The 27,602-nt window shown below is 34.4% G+C and overlaps 1 protein-coding gene across 2 annotated transcripts in view; it reads left to right on the top strand.

Moving 5' to 3' along the window:
* NELL1 (neural EGFL like 1) overlaps positions 1–27,602 on the top strand; it is a 520,182-nt gene that overhangs the window by 228,719 nt on the left and 263,861 nt on the right. For both annotated transcript variants that reach the window (XM_087719035.1, XM_087719031.1), the window contains exons 11-12: positions 4,659–4,758; positions 12,405–12,533. In XM_087719035.1, the coding sequence (XP_087575161.1) occupies positions 4,659–4,758; positions 12,405–12,533 (229 nt within the window). The remainder of the gene's footprint in view (positions 1–4,658; positions 4,759–12,404; positions 12,534–27,602) is intronic.

The raw sequence follows: 27,602 nt of genomic DNA, 5'->3' as shown, positions 1-27,602 counted from the left end.
ATGCCACTGACCAAATCAGGTTCATTCTTCTGTCCTTAGGGAGGGTTTCTCATTTCCAGAGCCAAACAAGAGTTTATCCACATGAGCTACCATGGAATACATGTTTGGCTGTTTCTTCCAAGTTGTCTGTTGATCTTCACAGATATCCATTACAATATCCCAGGGAACAAAGGAAAGACAGGGGCTTCATTTGTCTCCCAGTGCAGATTATTATTTCACAATAATCTTATTTATAAGAGAACCCCAGGAAGAGATGATGAAGATTACACACACACACACACACACACAAATATATATATATATATATATATATATATATATATATATATATATATATATATATATATATATATATATATATATATATATATATATATATATATATATATTTGTAGGTCTCTAGTTATTCGGGTTTTCTCCCGCGTAAAATTGGAGATGTCTTGGCGACGTTTCGACGAAGTCTCATTCATCATCTTCAGGCTTGGTGATTCCAGGATCTTCAGGCTTGGAAGCACCAAGCCTGAAGATGATGAATGAGACTTTGTCGAAACGTCGCCAAGACATCTCCAATTTTACGCGGGAGAAAACCCGAATAACTATAGACCTACATACTAACACCCGCAAAAACCTCAGAATATATATATATATATATATATATATATATATATATATATATATATATATATATATATATATATATATATATATATATATATATTCGCTAGATCAGGGCAACCTCTAATAGAAAAAGCTAATGGCAACCCTATATATATATATATATATATATATATATATATATATATATATATATATATATATATATATATATATATATATATATATATATATATATATATATATATATATAGGGTTGCCATTAGCTTTTTCTATTAGAGGTTGCCCTGATCTAGCGAACTGTGCAGTTTGGATTGTATAACATTGCATAATAAAAAAACATAGTTATAGGAAATCCACCTGATTTTCAAAATACAAAAGATATCCTCATCTATTGTTATTTTCTGCTGCATACATGTTTGTTATCTGCCTTCACTTCTACATGACAGTGTGCATAACATTTTGTATGTGTCATCTTCTTCTTATGCCATATCCATCATTGGACTTTGGCGATCCTATTTTATCAACAGCTGAACAAAAAGGTGTGGTTGAGTTTTATCCAAACCAATCCCTTAGATTTTGAAGCCAGGATGTTCTTTTTTTGCCTGGACCTTATTTGCCTTCAGTCTTGGAGGATTAAATGAAGTATGCTGTATTTTTCTGGGTGTCGCATCACATGTCCAAAATATTCTAACTTTCGCTCTTTTATGTTTTTGATGATTTCCCTTGGCTTTCCCAGGCAGCTTTCCGACTGTATTCATGCACTACAATATATACCTGATTGTTATGCTAGCAATACTGCTGACTTCAGGAAGTTCATTTATCATCCTTTTGGCCCAGCTGAATTTTTCTCCAGCTTAAGTCAGAATTCATTTAATACTTCTGAGTCTTGTAGGGATGTGAAAGCTCAGTGAATTGTTTTTCTTCTGAAAGTCTTATCATCAAGAATGTAATAAGATAATTGAATTTGGAGTTGGAGTGACATAAATTGAACTACTCACCTGATCTTTGAGGGAAATAGCTTGATTATTCAGCCCAAAATTGAACTGAGCCCAGATGGGTTCATTTTTTATATCTAATCTGTTTCATTGATTTCAGTGTTGTTTACATATTACACTGAGCACGCTAATTCATACTATGCTAGTTATAACAAAGCATATGAAAAAAATCATTTCCAAATTTTGCAAATGTACTCTTTATACAATTGGAATAGTCATATCAAATATGTAATAATATTTGAGAAAACTAAATGGTTGGAGGCTTTAGGCATGTTTAATTTAGTGATGAAAAGATACAGTAGTTGTCTACAAATATCTGAAGAGCTGCACGTAGAGTTCAGGATGGAATTGTTCAGAGTTGTTCCAGGAGAAGAGAGAGTAGGTTTTAATTACAAGGAAGTAGATTTTGATTGGACAACAGAAAAAATGTCCTTATGGCAAAAGCTGTTCAACATTGGAACAGATGGCCTTAGGATTATCATTTGCTGGAGAAGATGGACTCTGCTTGACTGGAATCATTTAAGCAGACACTATAATAGTGGATTGGAGTATATGCTTTCCTTTCCAGACTGTATATTCCATAATTATTTTTTTTAAGAAAGCAATTGGAGAATATAGAGGGAAATATAAATGATTAAGAAACTGTGAACTAGTGATGAAATAAATAAAGAATATACATATGTACAAGTCTTCAAGAGGCAGTATGCCAATGATGAAGTTTGGGGCCAGACACATTTCAACCCAACTATTGAAATCCTCTTAATTATGGAGCATTGATTAGTCTTTTCAGAGAAATTTAACTATACTTGCTAGTGTTTATTATATTATTTATACATTAGACAATGAATATATCATGAAATAATTATTCATTATATTAATTTATATTTCACCAAATTCTTGTTTGCTGCTTAGTGCAAACTTGGTTTGATATAACTTATATCACATTCCTTAATGTTTTACTAGAACTAGATTTTAGGACTTATTTTTATTTTTAATATTATAGACCATATGAGGCCAAAATATGTAAGTAATTTTCCTTTTGTTATCCTCTTTTTGTTTGCAAAATAAATGGGCTCTAATGAATCCTAGTTAGCTTTTCAGTTTGAAGTATTTTCAGTTTTAAACTTTTAAAAATAAAACTTCAGCTTATTGTCTTTGTGCTAAAATAATGGAAAATATTTAGATATTTGCAAAAATATTGCAGAGATATGGATGGTATTCATAGCCATAATGAACAGAATTACATAAATTATACTATTAGTAACACAAATGCTTCATTATGAACAAGCTGATCAAAATGAGAGACAGATTTTGACTTCCAAGAAGATTGTTTTTCTAGTTGCCTGATCCTGTTTTAGAGATAGTTATATTTCAAAGAATTCTGCAGCACTTCAGATTCATTTTGTCTTTTTCTGGGATTATTATATCAGCCCTGTACATCTACTGCATGTTCCCTGGAAAGACCCATATTTTAAAGGAAAGCAGAGTTGCAAAAATACTCTGAATTAATTCTTTTTAGAATGCAGTCTAAAAAAAGTGCTAACATTTAAGATCCCTGAATCACTAGAAAACGATTGTCTTTTTTCATTTCAGCTTTTAAAAAGTAGACATTGCATTTTGGGCAATTGTTTTTTTGAATTATTTTTGTAGTGGGTACAGGGTTCCATAGTTGTATTTACTGATTTTTTTTTTCATTTATGAGTCCCTCCCTTCTCACCAAAGCAACTCTGGATGATGAATAACATTTCAAAGTAAAAACAATATTATATCTAATTAAACACACAACACAACATCCAAGAAAAATGACAGCTAATATAGACAATCACCAAACAATATCAATCATATGGGCTGGGCGAATAGCAGATCTTCAGCATTTTATGGATGACGAGCAGGGCTGGCACTAATCTGATATCAGGTGATAAGGTTTTTTGGAGACCAGGTGTCAGGACAAGAAGGCAAGCTTCCTAGATGCCACAAGCCATCTTCTTTAATTGACAAGACCCAACATACACTTCCTATTGGACTGAACAGGATAGGTCAAAGCCACTAATGATTGGTTTGTAACTCATATAATAAAACGTAAGCATGAACTGTATAGATTGAAGATTGTCAAATTTATAGATTCTGAATTTTGCAATAGATTAAAATGAAGTCATAGATTGAAGCTCAAATTTATGTTTAAGGCCATTTCAGTAACAAATGAAATAGATAATAATAATAAAAACCCTTTGCATCTTAAGCAACAAAAAATCAATGGAAGGGTCAGCGTTCCATTTCATCCAGAATTAAATCAGAGTTCAAGGCATAGCTTTCATCAAAGTTCCAATTTAATAAGAGAGACATGTTGGTACAAACTGTCGAACCCCAAATCTGAAAGCTTCCTGGGTTTCTACCCAGTTGAAAGTTCAAAACCTTGCCCCCACACCCACAAGTCCATCGCATGGCCCAATCTTCCTCTGCCATGCTGACATTTCCACCAATCTAGTTCCGGTCAGGTTCAGAGGTGCAGAGACAAAGGATCACCTTGAGCTTCTAGAAAGCAATGCTGTATTTTGACAAGAACACATTCTACAATTCTACTCCTTACTATTCCTCCTCCCAATTACCCCACTAATGAAACATTATGAAAGTAATGTAATTATGAAAGTAACTAATGAAAGTAAAATGAGAAAGAGAGTGTGGCAGGCCAAAGATCCTAAAAGGAATATGACTGCAGGCCTGACAGGAAGACTGATTCATGAAAATAGTTAAATGGAATATAGAAAGTATAGTAAGTTATGCACTCTTGAATTTAAGAATAATCCTGTTTTTAATGGGAACGCTGTTTCAATGCTGTTTTATTTGGGAATACAAATGTTAAAGAAGAATAACTTTTTGGTGTTGTGTGAAATATGTTTAACTTATCAAATTTATCTGACAGTTTACAATGTTGTTGGCAGAACATTTATGCTATATAACTATAACTAGCTATAAAATATAAAAAGAAGTATGAGCCGACTCTGTCACTTTCATTTTTATCAATTATGAATCATTGTTTATTTCCAGAATGGAATTTTAGTAAAAGTAACAGAGACCTGTCCTCCATTAAACTGTTCAGAAAAAGACTATGTACTCCCAGAAAATCAGTGCTGCAGCGTTTGTAAAGGTAAGTAGCATGCTGCATGGATTTTTTTTTGACAATTTAAGTGGTATTTGAGTAGTTCATTGAATTTAGAGTACAAGAATTTTTTTGGTTCTATTATGTTTCTGTGAACATATTTTATTTGTCTAAATGAAGCTTGCTAGACGTAGAATCAGACAGCCCGTTATAAAACAACATTATTATTCCATTTAGTATAAGAAAACAATATAGGAGAACCATGTAGAGTTCTCAACCTATAGGGAATATACAACTTCACAGTATTCTCCAATCGCACCACTGAAATTAAGTTACAATATTGCAGTGGTACAAAATGTTAAGCTAGGAGGTGCATTTTATGGTAGCAATGGCAATGATTTGCCTCCCAAAAGACCTCCATTGCTATTCTACCCTAATTCTTTAAAATAAGACGTAGGTCAAAAATGATTCACTTCTCTTTTGATAACAAACATCATAAAATCCCTAAATTTCTCCCAGGTTGAGAGGCAATCTTGCAAACTCCAATCCCAATTTATTTTATTTTATTTTATTATTTTATTATTTTATTTTATTATTTTATTTTATTATTTTATTTTATTATTTTATTTTATTATTTTATTTTATTATTTTATTTATTATTTCATCAAGCATGAATTAGGTAACAGATATAAGTATAAACATGATTATGTATACATGATATACAAGGGAATATTAAGACAGGGACGGTAGGCACGCTGGTGCACTTATGCACACCCCTTAAAGACCTCTTAGGAATGGGGTGAGGTCAACAGTAGACAGTCTAAGGTTTGGGGGTTTGGGGAAGAAACCACAGTGTCAGGTAGTGTAATCCAGGCACTGACAACTCTGTTACTGAAGTTGTATTTTCTGCAATCAAGTTTGGAGCGGTTTACCATAAGTTTGTATCTATTTTGAGCTTGTGTGTTGTTGTGGTTAAAGCTGAAGTATTCAATCACAGGTAGGACATTGTAGCAGATAGTTTTATGTGCTATGCTTAGGTCGGATCGAAAGTGGCAAAGTTCTAAGTTGTCTAAACACAGTATTTCAAGACTAGTGGCACAAGTTATTCTGTTGAGAGCAGAGGAGTGGAGGACCCTTTTCAACAGCATCTTCTGTAAAATCGACATGTAGTAGATTGTTGTAATTGGTTGTGATACGATTGGGAAATGTGGGGCATGAGTCAAAGACTGAACCGAAGAATGTTGCAGTGTTGCATGAACAAATCCTGAAGTTGTAAATAAAAACAGCAGAATAACAAAATTATGAAATGTGTTACAACATGAGCCATCAAGGAAACATTATTAAGACCATGCATCAAGACAATCTGTTTATTTCAAAACAGCTAAGTTTATCCAAATGCTAAAATAAATAAAACTGTGACACCTATCTAATATCAGCAGGAAATATATTTCTATCAGATGGATGCTAACTGCAGGAGGAACTTGGTTATTAGTAATTATTTGTCATGGTTGCATTGCAAAGCAGTGGTATCTGTAGCATATAAATAAAAGTATATGGCAGAAAGCAGTCCTTAAAATACCTTGATCTCAAGCCATCTTAAAGTAAACCCAAATCTGAACCTCAAATTAATAAAAAAGCCAATTAGCTCAAATCAAAGAAGCGGCTCTGAGGCAATTAATAGAATAAGATATGGCAATGAAAAATAAATGTTTATTGCTCCTTAATAACAACATTTCTTCCAGATTTTAGTATTGCCATATATAACTATATTTCAATATTAGAGCTGTATTTCAAATTCTATAGATAAAAGTTCAGGACTCTCGTGTACAAGGCTGGTGTTTCAAAATTCTGGCAAGTTGCTGTGGGTCATACAAAAGTTAGTGAATTGTTTGTGAAGCTTGAATTATGTCTACAACTTAATTTTGATTCAATATTAGATAGAGGTTGAAAAATATGAATATAATCACTCTGGTGCAAGAAATGAAGGTTTACAAGGACATATTCTGTACTTCTCAGGAACAGCTATTTGAATTCACATATTGTACATGTACTTCATATCTGTCAGGAATTTGACAGAATGACATGCAAATATATAAACTAATTGTTTATGTTGAAGATGCTAGGAGACAGGCTTGTGATGGGGGTTCCCCCTGTTTTTGGAAATGGGGGGAAAAACACAGTTCTAGTGAGCTCTTATAAATGCCTTGAATGTACTTGTGTTACACTGCCTTGACAGACAGAGTAATATAAGCATGATTTTATTAAATTCTTTGCACATATTATATCAATAAAAGAATTTTTAAAAAATTGAGGTTGGAATTCTAAGCTTTGGAATTTATATATTTATTTTTAGAACTTAAGAGCAGCTAGCAGATCTGTCCTCAAATCGATCACATTCAATTCTGATGTAAGGTGGTCATTTAAAATGAAGTGTAGGATGAGAAACAAATGGAATTAGATAAAATATTATTAGAAATGGGAGGAAAAAGGATCATTAGATTATATAATTTTCTTTTAAGATATAAAATGGAGGAAGGGATGATAAAGAAGACAATGATTAGCTGGGAATAAATTTTGGCCATAATGTAGAGTTAGAAAAATGGGATAAATTATGGGAAAGAAATTATAAATTTACAACAGCAGTAGCTTACAAAGAAAACCTCTATAAAATGTTTTATAGATAGCATTTATCTCCACGAGATTGGCCAAAATGTACCCAAATTTATCCCCCAAATGTTGGAGATGTAGCCACAAGTCTGGAACATTCTGTCATATGTGATGGACATGCCCCATCACAAGGAAATACTGGTGCAAAATTCGGAAATGGTTGGAAGAAATCATAGAGCAAAAAATAGAACTGAAACCAGAAGCATTCTTATTAGGACTATTAGAGCAAAAAATGGATAAATAATCTCGATACATAATCATATACATGCTCACTGCAGCCAGGATTGCTTTCGCACAAAACTGGAAAAAATCAGTACACCCGCAGATGAAACAATAATTAGAAAAGGACATGAATGTGCAGAGATGGACAAAATGACAATAGAACTAAAAGAAAGAGAAGAATCAGATTTCTATAAAATATGGAATAAAATTTATAAGTGGCTAGAAAACAGAAGCCAAAACAGAACATAGAGAATGTAAATATATGGGGATATAAATAATCAATATTATTATAAGTGTTAGCACTACTGTTGTTATATTATAGAACAAGGTTAAAGCAATAGGAAAGCAATGCAAAATGGAGAATTATAAAGGCTCAACAGGAAAACTGATACAGAAGGCTGTATAATTACTTTATATTGTTATGTATGTTTTGTGTTTTGTTTTTTCTTGTGGTGTTTTTCTTTCTGTTTTTAAAGATTAAAACATTCAATATAAATTTTTTTTTTTTAAAAAAAAACAAAGTGTAGAAATTGAACTATGCAGCCTTCAGTTTCCCATTTCAGACGTATGGGGAATAAGAGCCTAGAAGGCTTTTCTTTCTCTTTTAATCAATCTCAGTTTACCACTGGTTTAACTATGGTTAGTTGCAGTGAAACAGCTCTAAGCCACATTTATAGCTTTTTAAAACTGACTGTGATGTTAATCACAGTTTGTTACTGAGATGATACCTCACACAGTAATTAAGCAAAAGCAAATTTTCTGGTCTTTTCCTCCCAATTAGATGGAGAAAGAAATAAAGGGTGGTGCCTGAGCTGAAGATTACTATGATTTAGGCTGATATCATTAATTTAGTTAGTGAGTCAAACTAAAAAACGTTCTCTAAAATATTAGAGAAGAACCTTCTTTATGGGTGTCAGACTGAACCTATGATATGCGGCATTCAAAACACATGCTGTATTCTTACAATCTTTTCCCAATCATTATAAGCATGATTTGACTTAAGAAATTTTAGGATAGTTAATGACATGAATTTTAATTACCTTAAGTAATTAAGTAATCTACATAATTATAGGTATTCTGAATCTTTGTTTTGAAAATATCCCCCAAATTTTGCAATATGACAGACTGAACTTTTTAAAGTTCTTTGTTAATTGTTTTGAATATTTGCCAGTTTGAAAGTAGGATATTAATAGAATAATAAATTGTACTGTTAAATAGTGATTTGTTAGTTTTGATATGTTCATTTACAAATTTATTGTATTCGCTGATTTTAATTCTGTGCTGCCATGAATTTTTTTATACTGCCACAGATCTTTGCTAGTGTAAGTAAAATAAAATAAAATAAATAAATAAAAATTAATGGGGAACCTAATTGACAAATAAACTAGATAGAATTGTCTCACAAACATAGAATAACACCAATTAATTGGCTGATTAAATTGGCTTTTCATCATGTGACCTAGGAAAGAAAGTATTTTTAGTGGCTGCCTCTATGGTTTGGAATTTCCTCTTCATCTTTCCTCTTGGGTTTCTGGAGAAAACAGTTAAGAGTTGCATTTTGTAATAATCTGAATTAAAAGATATATTGGACTGTGGGGATGCTCAGGAAGACACATAACCTTGTATGTGCTTTCCCCCCCTTTGTTCTTTTCAATGTTGTTGGAAATTACTTATTTGGGGTATAATATTTATTTTTGTATTGTAAAATTTCTTTTCATTACATTTAGGTCTAGTTGCCTGGAATTCCATTCCATATGTTTGAATTATCCTGTTCAATTCTTAAATGTGTGACATAAATATAAATTAATAATAATATAATAATAATAATAATAATAATAATAATAATAATAATAATAATAATAATAATAATAATAATATAATATATATATAATAAAATATATATTTTAAAATAATAATATATTGTTGACTGCTCAGAGCTTTTCTAAAAGGGCAGCACACAAGCAAAATGAGCAAGAAATTAAATTAAATTCAAAAGACCCTAATATTAGGCCCTTTTATTCAGTATTTCCAATGGAAATAATATTATTTCAGTATTAATTAGAAATAATATGCAATACATGTCAAGATAGTATAGTAAACTAAACTTTCCACACACAGTAGTTTGACATTTATAATTCCAGACATTCTTTTCTTGATTATCTTCAGGTATGGAATAATAAGAAAAGATAACTCAGAATGCTTTCCATAATTAGGTATTGTTAGCTCAACAGGTTTTTTTTTGGGGGGGGGGAGTAAAGCAGTCATATAGAATGTTGGAATATGGTTCATTACTACTAATATAAGCATGTTTGCATGATTCTTTATCTGAAGTGGGCAAAAGAAATATGATATCAAATAATTGGATTATATGTGAGAAAAATTATGTCTATTCTAATATAATCCTTGTTTCTTTGAAAATAAATCTTTCTGGCTTAGCAATGATTAAACATACATAGAGAATCAGTTTGATGTAGTGAATAAAATACCAGGCTATAAACCAGGAAACTAGTTGTCTCTGAAGATGAAAGTTGGGTGATTTTGGGCCACTACCTTGATCTCAGCGCAGCCCACCTCTCAGGGTTATTGTGGGGCAAATAGGAAGCACTGTCTTGACAAAAAAATAGTCAGGAAAAATTAAATAAATAAGATTGCAATCAAAATAGTTTGGAACAATGAGTGAATTGTCAAATTCTTCCAATTCCAATTTAATTCTTCCAATATGTCTTGACTTACTTGACTTAAGTCTTTAGCGTCGGTACGGCATCACCAATCCCTTCGCTGTAGAGTCGCATGCATCCCAAATCAACGGGATCCATGATTCTAGGCTGAGTACTACTTGAGCTCGCCGGGCCCAAGAGTCGACAGAGCCCCTTCTGTTGGAAAACGGTGGGCACCTCGAGAAGGCAGGGGTTGTCTTGATAATGAGAGGCTATATTTTGCGCGTCAATTATCCTTGCCCACCTTCCAATATGTCTAATTTGAGTGATCCCTTTAGGAAACTAAGGGCATAACCAGTTACAATATTCTTCACCAATGTGAAATAAGATTGTCTACCTATTCCCCGAAGCATGGAATTTGATTACTGATATAATTAGCTTAAAATGATAAATGGGTCATTGCACAGTCAAATAATTTAAAGGAAAATTTAATCTAGTGGAAGCAATTGTAATAAAGATATAAGGATGCCCTCATCAAAGGAAAGCCAAGTATAGGAAAATTATACTACAACCTTGATTGAGGTGTGAAGGATTCAGCTGTAATATTTGAAGAGGTCAAAGGCCTAGTGTGTAGTGCTTTTCAAAAAGATTCACTGTTTGGAAATTTCTAAATATATTTTAGGTTTTAGAAAATCATTATTAAATTATTTCATCACGGGTATCCATGGAATGGGGTAAGACAAAAAGAAACAGGGGAGAAAACCATGTTGTAAATGTTTTATCTGCTCTACAGCAATTCCTGTAACGTGAAAACTCATATCAGGCAAAGCACTTTTGCCAATACAGGTATAGTTGTGAGAAACTGAATACCCTTTGAAATGATTTCTAATGAAATGTCAATTATATTTCAGTTTTTGATAGCTTGTACACCAAAAGAGAAAATTATTTTTTTTCTGAAATCCATGAAACAAATTTGTTTTGACTCCTTTACTTTTCATTTCAGGGCCCCAAAATAGATGGGGTAGTAACCACTGCTGCCTGCTGGTTGCCATTCAAACTACCATTTAATTAGTCAAGGGAATTATTTTTAAAATTTAAAATGATACTGAGAGTAAATAATGGGAAGAGTAGACTGGGATCCAGGAGGGTGGTCTTCTAGCCAAACCCCCTGCTGAGGCAGGAAACCCAATCCCATTTCAGACAAATGGTTGTCCAATCTCTTAAAACCCTGCAGGCCACTTCTCTGGCTGACCTCCATCAGAACTTGGTCTGGGAGAGACTCATGGAGAGCCGAAGGGAGGCTGAGAGCAAGGGGTGAAGCAAAGCTGATCTTTGCCTTCTCTCCCAAAAGTACTCCTTGGGCCCAACCACTTCTGCAGCAGGATACGTATCCCCCCCCCTTAACATTTCTGAAATGTTAACTTTTAACACCGGACTGGGCCACATGGATGAAATAACGGTAAAAAAATTGTGGATAGCTGCTGCTACAGTATCTTTCAGAAGGCCGACACTAGGTGCCTGGGGTGCATTGCTTGGCTTCCTGCTTTTGTGGCTGCAATTGATGGCAAAAGCGGCCGCACTTGCTGAAGGCAGCAGCCAAAGTGGCACCCATGAGGCAGTTTGTCTGTGGAGAGAATTAGGTACCATTAGGTAAGGAAGGCACAAAGCATATGTGGTGCATCGCTTGGCCTCTGACTTCTTTTGCAGCTGCAATTGTCTGCAAAAGCAGCCACATTTACCGGAGGCAGCAGCCGGAGCACCTCAGCTGATCCATGGGCCCCAATTAAGAGGCTGAGCAGCCCTGAGGTGACCAGAGAAGGGAAGGGCTGCCTCCTGTGCTGGCCATGCCCATCCACTTCAATAGGGCTTATTTTGTGAGCTAAGGCTTATATTAGGCCTGCCCTCCCCCCCAATCAGGCTAGGCGTTACTTTTTGGTCGTATTTTGGGGGAAATATGGTATATACTATAAGTAAATGGCATGCTCAGGAGAAGAAGGTCTATGTCCTTGGTTAAATGTGTACATTAATCAGTAGTATCTATTTTCTGATGCCTTAATATGAATAAATGAATTGCATAAATGCTATTTTACAGTTAACTTTTTTATTCCTTACAGATTTATTCAAAAGTAAATGCATTTCATTTTTCAGGACATAATTTCTGTGCACAAGGGCACCGATGTGGTGAAAATTCAGAGTGTAGAAACTGGAACACACGAGCTACTTGCGAATGCAAAAGTGGTTATGTCTCTGTCCAAGGGGATTCTGCCTATTGTGAAGGTAAATAATATGCTCCTGAAAGTAGCTTGATTGTAATCTAGTGAGAAATACTTAGCTAAAACAAAGACCATGCAGAGTGTCTCATTATGAAGTTCTGTCTTCGCGGCAGCACTAATAATATTACCCACACTTGAATTTTTTTCATTTAGAAAGAGCAGATGATCCAGAGAAAAAGTTACACTGAAATTCCCAAGTGATGGATTTGCTTCTTAACATGCAAAAGTGCTATCTCCTGGCCTATTTAGCTTTGTCATACAGATGTCAAGTATGCTGCTTATTACACTGATAGGAAAAATAACACACTTGAGAAATCAAATCAATGCTTTTTGAAAAATGATATAAGAATCATGTGTGATTTCATTCGATACCTTGGGAAATTTAAAGCCTACCAAAAGTTTTTCTGAATAATTTGTTTTTATGTCTGAGATGTCCTTTTATGTACTCTTGGAAAAATGTTGAAATAAATAGTTTTGTCATTATAAGTCACATATATGCAGAGCTAGCTCTGGGTTGAAAATGCAGAAAGGTGCATATTTATTTATTTGTTAAATTCCACTAACTCTGCATCATTAACACTCACTTCATTCTCTTAATTGGATTCCAAAGACTAATTGGGTTGCCTGTTTGACATGTGCTTACTGCTTTGCATCTGGTATAATCATACTCAATTATATGGTAGTTGGTTGCACTGAAACAAATTCTGTAGAGTTTTATAGTATATACAACACATAGGCTATCATCAGTTGTAATATTATAGTACCATTTAAATACTAGCTTTACCATATGGATCAATAGTTTCCCTGGAGTATACAATAACCTTAATTTCAGTGCAGGTAATTTTCTTTTGATTCTGGGTGGTATTGTTGGGCAAGTCTTCATTTAAAAGAAACGGTTTAACATTAAGGCCCATGTGAATCTCATCAGTAAAGAGATTTATGCTATAGAGGTAATTGTCAGGTAACATCCCCAACAAAAGAAGACTCCGAGGCTCGAGTTTCCTCAAAGTTCCTTTTTATTAGAGATGTCATAGTGGGACATCTGTGAAAACCCGAATCTGAAAGTTTTCAGATTTTCCCCATGCCAATGAAAGTTCAAGTCCCTGCCCAGCACTCACATGTCCATCACATGGTCCAATCAAGCACCGTCCCAACGGGAGAGGCCTCCCAGTCATGCCACACCAGGTGCAGGGCAAGATGTCCTTGACTTTCTGAAAAAGGAATGTTATTTAAACTATATATCCCATACTCCATATAAATCTATGTCCCAGTTTCTCACAACAATAAATGTGGTAGGCCTGAAGGCCCAATGCAAAAGATGGCTTCCAGGCCTGACAGTAATATGATTCTCTATCAAAGCAAAGAGCCAACTAATGTGATTCCTTGCCCAAACCAGAAAGGTCTCTGTGCACTTTTTCTTTCTTTCTGTTACACTGGAACAAAAGTTTCCATCCTTGGCAAGAGCAAAATAGATAATAACTTGGAAGAAAAGCTGGCTCAAAAGAAATATAAGATCTCAGTTCAGATATTAACTTCAGATCAGAGATTAATCTTCAGACATTAAATTCAAATCAACTGAACTGCTTGAGGATATTCAAATTATTATAATTTAAATCATGATATGAACATCATAGTGATCCCAATATTCAGCACAATTTAAAATCTAATAAGAGGCTTGAACTGCTGTGGTTATATAATTATTTATATTTTGCTGTAAATTGATAAAAGCCAAATGCAATTATGGTCTTGGACCAGCATAAAATGCAAATAATTATGCCATACAAATATTTGAATATTTGAAATATAATATGAATACATGAATACAGGCTTTAAGTAACTATTTAAAGCAATTTAAAATATAATTTATGATTATCAATATTATAATTGCCAATTAGAAATAGGACAAGGAGAACATTTTAGGACTATTATACAAGTAGAATGAAGCTTAATATTTACTATATATACCAACCAAAAAATGCTACCTCTTAGTGCCCTGTTAGATTGACATGCTGCAGAATAAGATTTTGCAAAAATCTTACTGTGTGTGAAAGAGAAAAAAAGATGTAAAATTGGCTTGAGTGACCAGTTATTACAGTCGAAAGTGGGAAAAAAGGATATTACGAATATCTCTCTAAACTGGTTATAAAGTGATTTTTCCCTTAGAAGCATTGTGCCTTCTACTTTTTATATATTGTCAGAAGAATCATTCACTTTGCTGTATGCCATTTATTTATAGTATTTATGAATTTCATCTTCATGGATCTCTTCTTTTCATTTCTTATAAATGCTTTCTTTAAAATTGATCCTGAGCTTCTTTCTTTCCGTCTATAACTGAGACGGCAAAGAGACACTTAGCTGACAAGAAGTTAAAATGTACTGTCGAATAAGAAAAAAAGAGCTGTTGTTTGGTAGAAAGAGATAGAGGGGAAAAATCAGAATAATAGGAACTGCCATAAAGCTGTTATTTCCCATACTTTTGAGTAGTGAAGATCTGTAAATCTATGGTTTTTCATATCTTTTTGAAATGAAAATGACCATTAACATGCAACTCATGAGTCACAACCCTCAAATTATAGCAGGAGCTCCTGCCATTGGAAAGTGTATTCCATAGGAATTGTAAGTCAAAAATTGCTCTATCAATGTTGCAAGCATTCTTTTCAAATCAATAAAAGACAATTTTGGCAGCAGCTTAAAAAAGATTCAGATTGGCTGCATATTTATTTTCTTCAACTACTTGTATTTGTTAAATTTAATTTATTCATGTGTATTTTTGCCAGAATTTGTTGTAAAAATCAAATGCAGAAAGCACACACAGATAACTGATTCAGCAGGATTGATTTAAATAAGAAACTTCTTTATATGCAAGGATATATATCTTTGTGTGTGTGTGTGTGTGTGTGTATAGTATACACACACACACACACACAATACCAACAGCAGAGAACGATTTCATTTCAGTTCATATCAGCAGACAAGTCCAGACTAATTTTGTTTTGGAGCTCAAAGCGTAATACAGCTAAGCCATGCCCAGACTTCTTACTTAAGTTTATGTTGTTACCATGTTTCTGCCAGTTCATGAATATTCTGACAATTTTCTTTGAGGCATTCTTGGATTTTGTGTAACCTGACAAGAATTTAAGGGCTTTAGCTTAAAATTACACTGGTCAGTTAGCACTTTGATCACTATACCAATTGCAGCTAACCAGAATTTTGGCAAGTAGTTTGGGAGAAGTCTGCACTTTTTAGAAGGGATTTACATTTGAAATTAATTGGTGTAATGTGAAAGGAAACCCCAAGCTCTAGAAATATTAAGGCAGATGTTTGATAATTTTAATAGGATACAGTGTATGGATGCTGGGTTGAAAAAAACTTTCTCTGGATATATGATGGTGTATGATATGATAAGTAACTCATTTCTAAAATATACTAATCAGCAGTGGATGAACCACTATGTAAATTGCCTGTAGTTCGATTTGGGGCTATGGGCAGGAACTTTGGTATGTAGTCTTCCAATTCATTTTCTTTTGAGTATGAAAATCAGACTGAACTTGCTTCTTATGAACTTTTGTATTCACACCATTTACCATGGTATTTCAGCATCACTTCTAGTGCATAAGGCTTCTTGGTTACTAGAAGATGCTAGATTTGAGGAATGGAGGGACAGAGTGGATTGAAACATTGGGATATTGGACATAAATTCTTTGTTTGGCCAATTGTTGCAATCCAGCCTCACTAGGAAATGTGTGGAGGGAATTCTAGTTGCTTCTCACACTGACTCGAGAGCGTAGACAGCTCTTTTGTTAATAGTTGCTGTTTTCTGCTCATGTATTAAGGCAGGTGGTCTTTGCTCATTTTTCTCACTGGTGACTTATAGCATCTTCTAGGGTCATTCAATCATTGTTGCGGCAAAATAATAGTAATGCAGACAGGCTTTCTGTCATATCAGTGGTAGCCAGGTGATGCTATGAAGTTGTTATAAGTCACTATGGAGAAATGACTTTAGTTTGTTGTCCATCTGCTTGTATGCTGCATTTCCTCACAGTATAATAGCTAGTTTCATAAAGTTAAAGCATAAATCTCTCTACCAGTAGCTATAGAAGAAACTATAGCCACAAACTAGCCCATTTTTCTGTCATTTAAATCATTGGAAATTGGACATTTCCTCATAATGTCCAATGCTATGTTTACATTTCCTTTTTACTGTGAAAAGTGTGCTGCACAGTATAAAAATGAATATATAAATTTGCTATCCTGTGTCTCTTTCACTGAATCTTTTAATTCTCCCTGACTAGAATTTGAAATCAGAGAAGGAATAACATTTGTTGAAGATAAACTATGATTTTGAAAAAAAGAAAGTGATATTCCTATTCAAAATTGAAATCCTTTACTGGCTCCACAGATGTTAAAATGTTCAGTGCAAGTTTTCACTAGAAGTTCACCCATGCTAGTTATTTCTTCAAAAACAACAATAAGAAGATATATTATTGCTTGTGCTAGCATTTTAATTGCCTTTCAGATCTTTCCCATAACAGCTTGCTATCTGCAACAGAGAGATATCTTTAGAGCTAAGCTGAACATTTGACATAGATATATTTCTATGTATTTCCTTGGTAGCAATAAAGAAGCAGTTTGTCACTGTCTTCTTCAGAATGTCTTGGCAGTTCCCTGTCTTATAACTAGTCTGCTTAGTTTTTGAGATTAGCCAACCTTCACTTGTCTACTAAATAATAATCAATTCTAAAAATATTTATGATTATGTGATGATGATGATGAGAATAATATAATAATCTATAATCAGTTTGTGGTCCAGCATTATTCAGAACCATCTGTAATATTTCAATGTGTTCTCGTCTTCAGGTCTTAAAATCATATTGTATTTTCTATCTAGTTACTGATGATCTTACAAATGTAGAAAACAGGTAAGTGCATGGTTCCCCTTGACCTGACCAAGTCACTGTATTGATTTTTTATACAAGCAGCATGCTTGCTTCTAACTGCCCTCTTCTTCTATAGATCAGCCATTTTTCAGATGATGCCATGGGTACCTTTGAAAAGCATCAGCAGCATCAATTAATTACAAACACACACAGCCTTCCTCCTATTGTGACTTTAGGACTTAGTAGCAATATTGCTGCACCATTTTGTTATACTTTGCCCTAGTTCTCAACTAAACCTCTAAAGGATGCTTCTTATATACTTATCCCCCCCCCCCCTCATCTTACGTACACAGAAAGAAGCTGGACCTATTCTGGGTCAGATTGTTCCCAAAAGAAATACACACATAGCCATTCCAACTAATCCTGCACTTTTAACATATTTCAAGCTTTTTACTATCCATATCCTTAATCCACCACCACCACCCACGTATTTTGTCCCCATTCCTGCAGATTTAAATTAAGCAAATATATGGATATAAAATTAGCTATATACAGATCATTACCACAAGTTTTTTTAAAAGCATTACAAATAACATTCTGGAAAACATTTGGTCTTAGCCTGTAATAAACTATTTTCATTTTAGCAGTACTCCCCTCTATTCTTTTATGGAGAACAACAACCCTGTGGGTGAGAGAGAGAGATGGAAAGTGACAGAGAAAATGAGCTAGACAGAAAATGAGAGAGAGAGAGAGAGAGAGAGAGAGAGAGAGAGAGAGAGAGAGAGAGAGAGAGAGAGAGAGAGAGAGAGAGAGAGAGAGAGAGAGAGAGAGAGAGAGAGAGAGAGACAGACTCAAAACTCAAAACTCACTCACTTTATTTCCATAGCTCAGAAGGTGCCCCAGGGTGAACTAGAATATGAGTTTCCCTATTCTACAGCTGCATTTTCCCCCAGTATCTTGTTCTATAAAATAAGTTTGACAGTGGATAGTCTAGACTGCTTTTATAGCTATCCACTGGGTTTCTAACTAGATTCTAAGTGATGAAATCATTTTTATTTTGCTTTCCAAGACTTATTTTTATTTTTTATTTTTCCTTTTCTGTGACTGAACGAAGATTGGAGAGAAATATTAGTTAATATGAAAATACATTCTAATTGTTCAGCTTTGGCTCCAGGTATAAAAGTTTGGGCCTGCTTTCACACAAGGAGTAATGGTATATTTGAATTTGTTTTTCCCCCCTGTTGTTCTTTTACCCATGTTTAATAGAAAGGAGATGTAGTAGCTACATTAGATGACTAGCTGAAATGCTCTTAGGGGCAAAAGGTTTCTGATTGACTACATTGGAATTGTTGATTTCAAAGGTCAGTTAGTTATTATTATTTTCCCCTCTAATGTAAAAATAAAAGCAACAGTTCTGTTTATGCACTTAATCTCTGTTCTTTAAAAGCCTTGTTGGATTATGCTTCTAATGTAGTGGATGTGTTCAATGGATCATCTTTTCTTGGAAGATCGTGAACAGAAATATTAAATTCTCATTTAGAATTAAATGTTCTTAGTCAATAATGCAGAATTAATGAGTTCTTTGTACATTTTTATTCCTTAAACTAACGCTCCATTCTGCTTAGTTGCACATTTAATTGGTAATAATTTTAATTATATTCTTACTTGGAAACTGAGTGATTGAGAAAATCGGATCACATTAACATATTTCTTCACTTCTACATTAATCATTTCAATTGAAAAATATTCTCATTCTGGTTGTAAATCAAATGAAAATATAAGAAGATTCTCTGCTTATAACTCAATTTTTAGTTAATTTGTCTCAGGAATTACACTGAGATTGTTTAATCATATCAGCTTTGAAATGGCCTGTATGGTATAATTGCTTAATCCCCCCCCCCCCTACAATAAATAACTTGAAGGAGCAAGTCAGCTAGGACATTTCTATTTCTTTGTATTCCAAGAAAACATGACTTTAGATTTTTGCCAGATGATCACTAGTATATCATACCCATCATTTGTGTTTGTATTTCAACAACCACATACCTAAATGGGAAACTTTTCCAGTGCCTATCTTTTAAATAGCAATGATAGTAAATAAACCTTCTTCAATATATATTGTGGGTGGGTGGTATGTGCATGCGTACGTGCCTGCCTCTCTTTCTGTGTGTGTGTATGTCTGTGTGTGTATGTGTGTATGTTCCAGCATAACTCTAGAACACCTTGAGCAATTTCAACCAAACTTGGTACACAGACAATTTACTCTCTGGAAACAAATACTGCGGGGGTAAGACACCCCGAAATACTGTGAGGGAATACTTACTCCCACAAATACTGTGGGGGGTAAGAACACAAACATGTGTCTGTGTTCTGTTAAGATACTGCCTGTTGTGCTTTAAAATGGCTTCTACTGTATGCCTTAAAATGGTTTTTTACTGTACAGCACAGTGGAATTGCCATGGTAATGGCTTCACAGTATTCCACAAGGGTGGGGGTCCCTGTAGTAAGGGGGGAAAATACAACTTTAGAAATTATGTTTGGTCTGGAGATTTGTGAATGTCTAATACAGGATTGGGATAAACAAATACCCATGTAATGCCAGGTTAACAGCTAGTACAAAATATTTGGTAAGCTACATATTTTTCTGTGGACCAGGGTTTGCAAAACTGTGAAGTGTTCCTCTCTTGGGGAAGTGCAAAGTCCATGAGAAGTATGAAGAACCTTTCAATTACATTGCTACAATGAATCCCAAAATTTCCCCAAAGTTTCATTATATTGTTTTCATTATTTAGTTCACTTTGGTTTTGAATTTTTTTAGAGGGGGGATATACATTAAAGTTCACTAAAATGAAATGTGATGATTAAAAAAAAGTTTAGAAGCTCCCATTAAAAACCAAAAACCACTCTTACAATTTCTTCATAAAGTAATGAAATCTAAGTTATGCAGGATGTGTGAGTATGATTGGGTTATTTGCTGTTGCCAAGACATACATCTTCTGTTTAGTCATAATACAATAGCCAAGAACATCCACATGATTTAATTTAGGTGAAACTGTTTTTGCAGAAGTCGAAAGGAATTGTGGTATGGCACTTCCTCCCTCAACCTTTTATGCCAGGAGATGCTTGCAATCAGAAAATTGACATCAGCAGTGCACGATACCTTGCTTGTCTGTGGATAATTACTCCCCTTTTGTCAGTTCTCCAGCACAAATGCAGTTAGTACTGCCATTTCCTTTCAGTTCTAAAAAGGTAGTTTTTTTTAAAAAGGCTTTTAAATCTTCTGATCCAATTTAGTAAATGCTTCTCTGTTAACACAAAAAGATCTAAATTCTTAAAAAATGAGTCCAGACTGCCATTTTACTGCCTTTTTAATCACTTTTTTGCTTCCTATAAAATGTTATTATAAAGATTAAAAACCTACATGAAATATTGCAAGTCCAATAATTTATTTAGCTGTATGCTAATTAAAATATCATATAGCAATTGAATACTTTATCTGGCCAAATGTGACGATAAACACAAAAAATTTGTCTCCAGTACAGAAGTAGTGTACATACAAAGAAACGGAATAATGATAATCATCTTCATAATAATACATACAGAGCGTGATTCTGAAGTTTGTGCTACAGAGGGTATTTAATATAAATCTAATATTACTCAGAAGGTATCTAATATTAATAATAGTATAGCAATAGCAATAGCACTTAGACTTATATATCATTTCATAGTGCTTTTACAGCCTTCTCTAAGCGGTTTACAAAGTCAGCATATTGCCCCCAACAATCTGGGTCTTCATTTTACCCACCTCGGAAGGATGGAAGGATGAGTTAACCTTGAGCCAGTGAGAATCAAACTGTCAAACTGCAGTTAGCAGTCAGCTGAAGTAGCCTGCAGCACTGTGCCACCTTGACTCTGTAGAAAAAATTGACAAGTACTACATCTGTAAATTGAATGATAGACTGAGGCAAAGAAGGCTTCCGTTCACTCCTTAATCCAGTAACTGAAAAAAACCTCCATCCAATTCATGTCTAAAGAGATTCTCAGAACTGAAAAAGCTTCTTGGTGAGAAGCAAAACATCTTCAAGGAAAAACAAAGAAAGTCTTGGTCGCCTTTTGAAAAAACAACTGATTAGGACTAAATGATTCATCACAGCTTAGCATTAGCATCTGTAACAAGAAATAAGATTTACATTATTTGAATAACTCAACCATAAAGTAATCATAAATTATTTTCAAGTTTGAAAATAATACAGAATGTGCATTAGGGAAAATACATAAAACCATCAAGCAATTTTATATTAATATTAGACATAATGAAGAAGAATGTGGTAGAGATATTAACAGTCACAGATCATAATTATCCCAGATTTTATATAATAAATGGATAATGATTAATGTCTAGATTATGTGTGGTCTTCATAAAATACATGAAAGGAAGTAATGAATTGGAAGCAGTTTCTTTTTTTAACCTGAATTCTGTTTTCTTGGTGCTTTTTACTATATGACTTACTTTATCTATTATATTTCTCAGTTAGGGAGACTTGTTCTTCCACCATATTTACAACAGTAGTTGTCCAGTGACAATTTCACCTTCTCTTACACACCTCCCACCAAATATATTCTGAACATTATGTTCAGTTCTTTGGAAAAGTTTCTGTGGGGGAACAGAATTCCCCCTCTTCTAGTACTGCTGAGGTAGGAAGTTTTATCAACGACAACAACAACAACAAAAGTCCCTTAAATATCATCCAGTGATTATTATTTTTTGCAAATATTAAGCAACATGTTTTTTGAACAATGTCTTTTATCCCAATAAAAGGATAAAATAATTATTAGGATAACAGTAGCCTAATAATAAAAGAATTAAAATGAAAAATAGGTAAGTCAATAATAAACCTCTTCCTCTGAATTTATTTTGGAGGAAGATCCTGATGTCAATAATAGCAATATAGCAATAGCAATAGCAGTAGACTTATATACCGCTTCATAGGCCTTTGAGGCCTCTCTAAGCGGTTTACAGAGAGTCAGCATATTGCCCCCAACAATCTGGGTCCTCATTTTACCCACCTCGGAAGGATGGAAGGCTGAGTCAACCCTGAGCCGGTGAGATTTGAACCGCTGACCTGCTGATCTAGCAGTAGCCTGCAGTGCTGCATTTAACCACTGTGCCACCTTGGCTCTTTCCCCCCTGAATTTATTTTGGAGCAAGATCATGATACAATATGCCCCCTTTCTGTCCTTACTTTAAAAGCATTTTCTATGAGAGCCAATGTTACTCTTATAGAATATATTCATATATGTGGGGACCCTGGCTGTTTGTTAAAACCAAATATGTGTATTTTATACTGCAGATTTAAATGTTGTATACCAAATATTATCTTTGACTTACATTCTGTCCAAGTTTGTATAGGGTTTTAGCACAATGAACATGAACCGCCGAATATATTTTTTCCACCAACAACTGAAAGTGATGCATGGAAATTCTTATGCAGCTTCTTAATTCAGTTTTGGAATGTTAATAAGAAAGTGTAGGCACTGTAGAAATATTCATGTATGTATGTATGTACATGTACATGAACATGTATATAAACATATGTGTAGTTACAAAGTAAGGTTGCTTATTTGTACTTCTATGGATATGAAATATGTTTTCCTATTTGAAATACTTCCCAGATTTTAATCAGAAATCAATTTGGAATTTAATATAGCCTGGTTCCAGCTTTGTATGAACAGAAGTGTGCATTTTTTTTAAAAAAAGTGGGACAATTAAAAACTGTAATGCCTAGCTTTCATTCTAAAAATAGAACAATACTGATTTCTGCTACCAAGCATGCCAATTTTCTAGGCAGTCAGAGTACCATTTTTTTTAAAAGCAAGTTCATTAATGTCAACAGAGACATCTGTGTCAACAGACATTTTTGTGCAACTAACACTTTTCATGCAATTTGTATTACTAATTTATATTTCTTCAACACATTTCATGTAGATTTGTGAAACTAATTCACATTTCTTCATTAACAAAAAAATAACCATAACATATTCATTAATTGTTTTAGCCTACTCCAAGGTACTGTTTCATTAAGCTGTACTTCATGTTTAGTGGTTTAGTGTTACAAATACACACATAGTCGTGTAGTAAATATTGATGATTTGGGGAAAAAAAACCTCGTTCAATATTAAGAGGTGCCTCAATGTGGCAGATTTGTTCGATTGCATGTTACAAATAAAGATCAATATTCTTATTATAGATCAATATTCTTATTATGACTATAAAGGAATTATTGGGTTGAACAACCTCATTTGCTCTTTTTTATCTGAAAGACTGGCAAATGGAACTGATTGAATTTTGAGGAGTGAAAAACCTGTGGTAAAAACATATTTGGGCCTTGGACATTGATTCTATCTATAGCTATTCTATCGATGTATAGCTATTGGTGTGGATTGGGATGGATCTCAGATTTAGAATGGAATAATAGAGTTGGAAAGGACGTTGGAGGTCAAGTCCATCCTTCTGCTGAGGCAGGAAACCCTAAACCATTTCAGAGAAATGGTTGTTCAAACTGAGAAATTTCAGAGAAATGACTGTCCAATTTCAGGTATTTATGTACTTTCCTGGTGGTTATTTAATTGAACTGAGGTGATTATATATCTGCCAGTAGGATCTTTCTAACTGATTAACACACCATTTAAACCTTCAAAGAAAACAACAAGTTTGTAACACATCCACTCCACTCCAACAACCCAATTTCAGGGAAACCAGGATCAGTATCCCTGGCTTAATGTCTGTGACTGTTCAGAGTTATAATGGTGCTGAAAAAATTGACTTGCGATTGTTCCTTGAATTTACAACTGTTGCAATGCTCCCACGGTCATTATGATAAATCTTCAGGCCCACCTGCACTTATGACTATCCCTGCCAACTGATCTTCACCAGCCTCCTCTCACTGGGCTCATGATTCTATCCATGAACAGGCAGGTGCCATGTAAATGTTCTGTAGGCTGACAAGTGAGAACTATAGATGACTAGGTATATGCTGCTGTATTATTGATAAGGAAAGGGACCAGGGCCCTACTGACCAAGGAGATTCTTTGCTGGGGCTTCCCACTTGCAAAGCTGCTGATGGGATGTAAGAACCAGTTCTTCTTGCCATTTGGCGGCTCATGGGTTACTAGTGATATTGCTGCAGCTTTGGGGCTTCTTGCTGCACTGGGCAGAGGTGGGTGAGCTGAAGAGGAAGCAGTCTGGAGAACCAAAGTTGGGGCTTAGAGAGACTGGGGTGGCACCAAATGATCACACAAAATTCATCAAACAATGGCAACAAGGATTACCAGAAGTTGTGGAACTGGCAGAACTTCCATTGCTAAATGGGACAGTCATAAAATGTTTTGCTTAGTGATCACTTCACTTAGTGACAGACTTGCTGCTCCCAGTTATGAGGCTTAAACAGGCAGCAAATCCCATACTTACTGGCACTGATGATGTTACCTAGTTGGGGAATGAAACATCTGAAAGCAAACATCCAATCTCAGCACCAAAATTCCACATGACTAATGCTGGAAACTGGCTTTGTTTTGGCTAAGATTACAGCTATTAAAACTGGGCCCCAACTGATGTCTCATTAAGCTGTTAACAGACATTAAAAATGTAATCTCTTTGCAGAGGTATTTCCTACAATATGCCATGAGTCATAACAGGCTTGAGCTCTGAATTAAAAATTAGACAGCATTTCTGCATAATCTGGGATGACTTTTGCACTGTTATGAATTACAAATTTAGGGATTATGTTATCCTTAACCTTCTATTTTTTCCATTACAAGAATGCTTCAATTTCTATAATTATTTAATCTGATCTAACCAGTTGATGTTTAATGAAAAGCAGTAGGTTACTGAATGTGATTTTCTGGTTAAATGTGACAGTGATCTTGAAGTTATAGTGCTCTTGGGGCTGCTATGGATTAATGTAGTTCAGAATGGGTTCTAATTACTAAATAGTTCTGGCTGTTCATGATTATAGTTTGTGCTATAGTTTGCATTTTTAGTAAGTAAATTGTGCAGAGTCATTCAAGCCAATGCAAATATTAGCATTTATTCAGGCTAGAGCATACAAATGTAGACTGAATCTTATGTGTCTAGGCATAATATATTCATAATAAAAGTAAGCAATTTGGCAAAACTGTCCTTCTTGGCATTAGGTGGACTTCAGCCTTTCTTTGTAAGAAGAATGAAAGGAAACGAGAAGACTTATAGTATTTTAATACAGTATAAAATCTAGGACAGAGCTGTTAAACTCCCAGCCTAAGGACTGGATGTGTCACATGCTGGCCACATCCATGCCAAATTTAGCAAAGGGGGGGAAAATCCCGATACATCATGTGATACCACTATGACAACATGAGTTTGACACCTCAGATCTAGAACATTCAGAGGAAAGTACTTGCTCTTCAGATATACTAATGCAGGAAAGTTCTCACTCAAAATTTCTGGGAAATTCTACACTGTTTAACAAATAGAGCAGTTTAGTTGGAAATAAGGATCACAAAAGTAGGGCCTGGACAGTTAGCAGAAACACTTGTAGAAAGAGAGATGGGGAGCTGACTAACACAGTGGCTTTCAACCACTGGATAGCCTGTAGAACTTGTTGAAGTTTATTCTCTCCAGACCCTGGAGATTTTAGGCATCTTCTTCTTCTTGTGCCATATCTATCATTGGAGGTTGGCAATCACATTGGCAATCCTGTTTTTATGAACAGGCACACAAAAAAGTGCTGCTGAGTTTTGTCCAAACCAGTCCCTTGGATTTTGAAGCCATATTGTTCTTCTTCTGCCTGGACTTCATTTGCATTTAATCTTTCCCTGCAGGATTAAGTGAAGTATGCCATATTTTTCCTCAGTGTCACATCATATGTCCAAAATATTCTAATTTTCTCCTTTTTATGTTTTTGATGATTTCCCTTGGCTTTCCCAGGCAGCTTATCACCTCCTCATTTCTGATTTTGTCAACCCAGCTTATACATAACAGCTGCCTGTAAATCCACATTTCAAATACTTCTAGTTTCTGAAAGTGGGTTTCCATCAGAGCCCCTCTCCACTCAATAGAGAGTCTAGGGATAAGAGCAGTGGTGGGATTCAGCCAGTAAGCACCACTTTGGGAGAACTGATTGTTAATTTTCTGAGCAGTTTGGTGAACTGGTTGTTGGAAGAAATCATTAGGGCAGAGAACCGGTTGCTAAATTATTTGAATCCCACCACTGGATGGGAGTTAAAAACAAATATTTTAGAGATTCAACAGTTCAAATCAAGAGTTGTAGGTAATGTTCATAATTAAATGATTAAATGATTAATCAATGAAGCAGACTAATCTGGTGGCAATAGTTGGCAGTTTGTTCTCCTGCTGTATTACCCACAAACTTGTGGTCTCAGCTATAGATATTTAAGCTGAGAAACTCTAGTTTTCTTCTGTCCCGACCTTCCAGCATGAGCAACTACCACTATTCTCCACCAGTTCAGTATGTTGGCTCAAGACCAGTTGGAAGCCTTTTTACAACAGATGATGGGAAATGTATTTTTCTTTTTTGCTGTTCTTTTGGGCATGTTAATGAAAACAGAGAAAAGGCTCTTACTGCTGGATGATAGTATATTTAATTAAGTGATTATTTGATTTATATGCCATCAATTTTTTAAAAAGACAAATTTTAAAAAATAAGAAAAAAGTTAGAATGTCAATGAATGTCACCAATATACACATTAAGATGGAAACAATAATATGTCAATAATATATCAATAATTTCAGTACATCTTAGTATAAATAATAATTCATCTGGCAGTTATACATGCAAGCACTGAACTTCTACTTTTTATAATAGAAATTAATTTATGCTACTTATTGATGTATGGATGGATTTCATTTGCTAGCGTTTCTACTTGCCAGCTATTTAGAGATTTCCAACAGTTAACATCCAAATGAAAATCAAATTAATAATCATAACATTAGCATAAATAATAATACAAGAAAGGGAAAAAAGTAAATATATACATGGGATTAGACACAATTCATGTACCAATTTTTTATCCCCTAATGATCTTGTAGAGATCCTAGGCCTTCTTGGAGTTGTACAAAGGTAGGAATGCAGGATTTCCGAAGCCAGGAATGGGACACTCAATGAAAAGTGGTTTTTTTTACAGAAAACAAAAGCATG

Source organism: Thamnophis sirtalis, unplaced genomic scaffold (assembly GCF_051295495.1).
Source record: "Thamnophis sirtalis isolate CommonGarterSnake01/CBP01778 unplaced genomic scaffold, rThaSir2_p1.2 scaffold_1, whole genome shotgun sequence".
NCBI classification, from domain to species: domain Eukaryota; kingdom Metazoa; phylum Chordata; class Lepidosauria; order Squamata; family Natricidae; genus Thamnophis; species Thamnophis sirtalis.
This window is presented reverse-complemented; position numbering and strand designations above follow the sequence as displayed.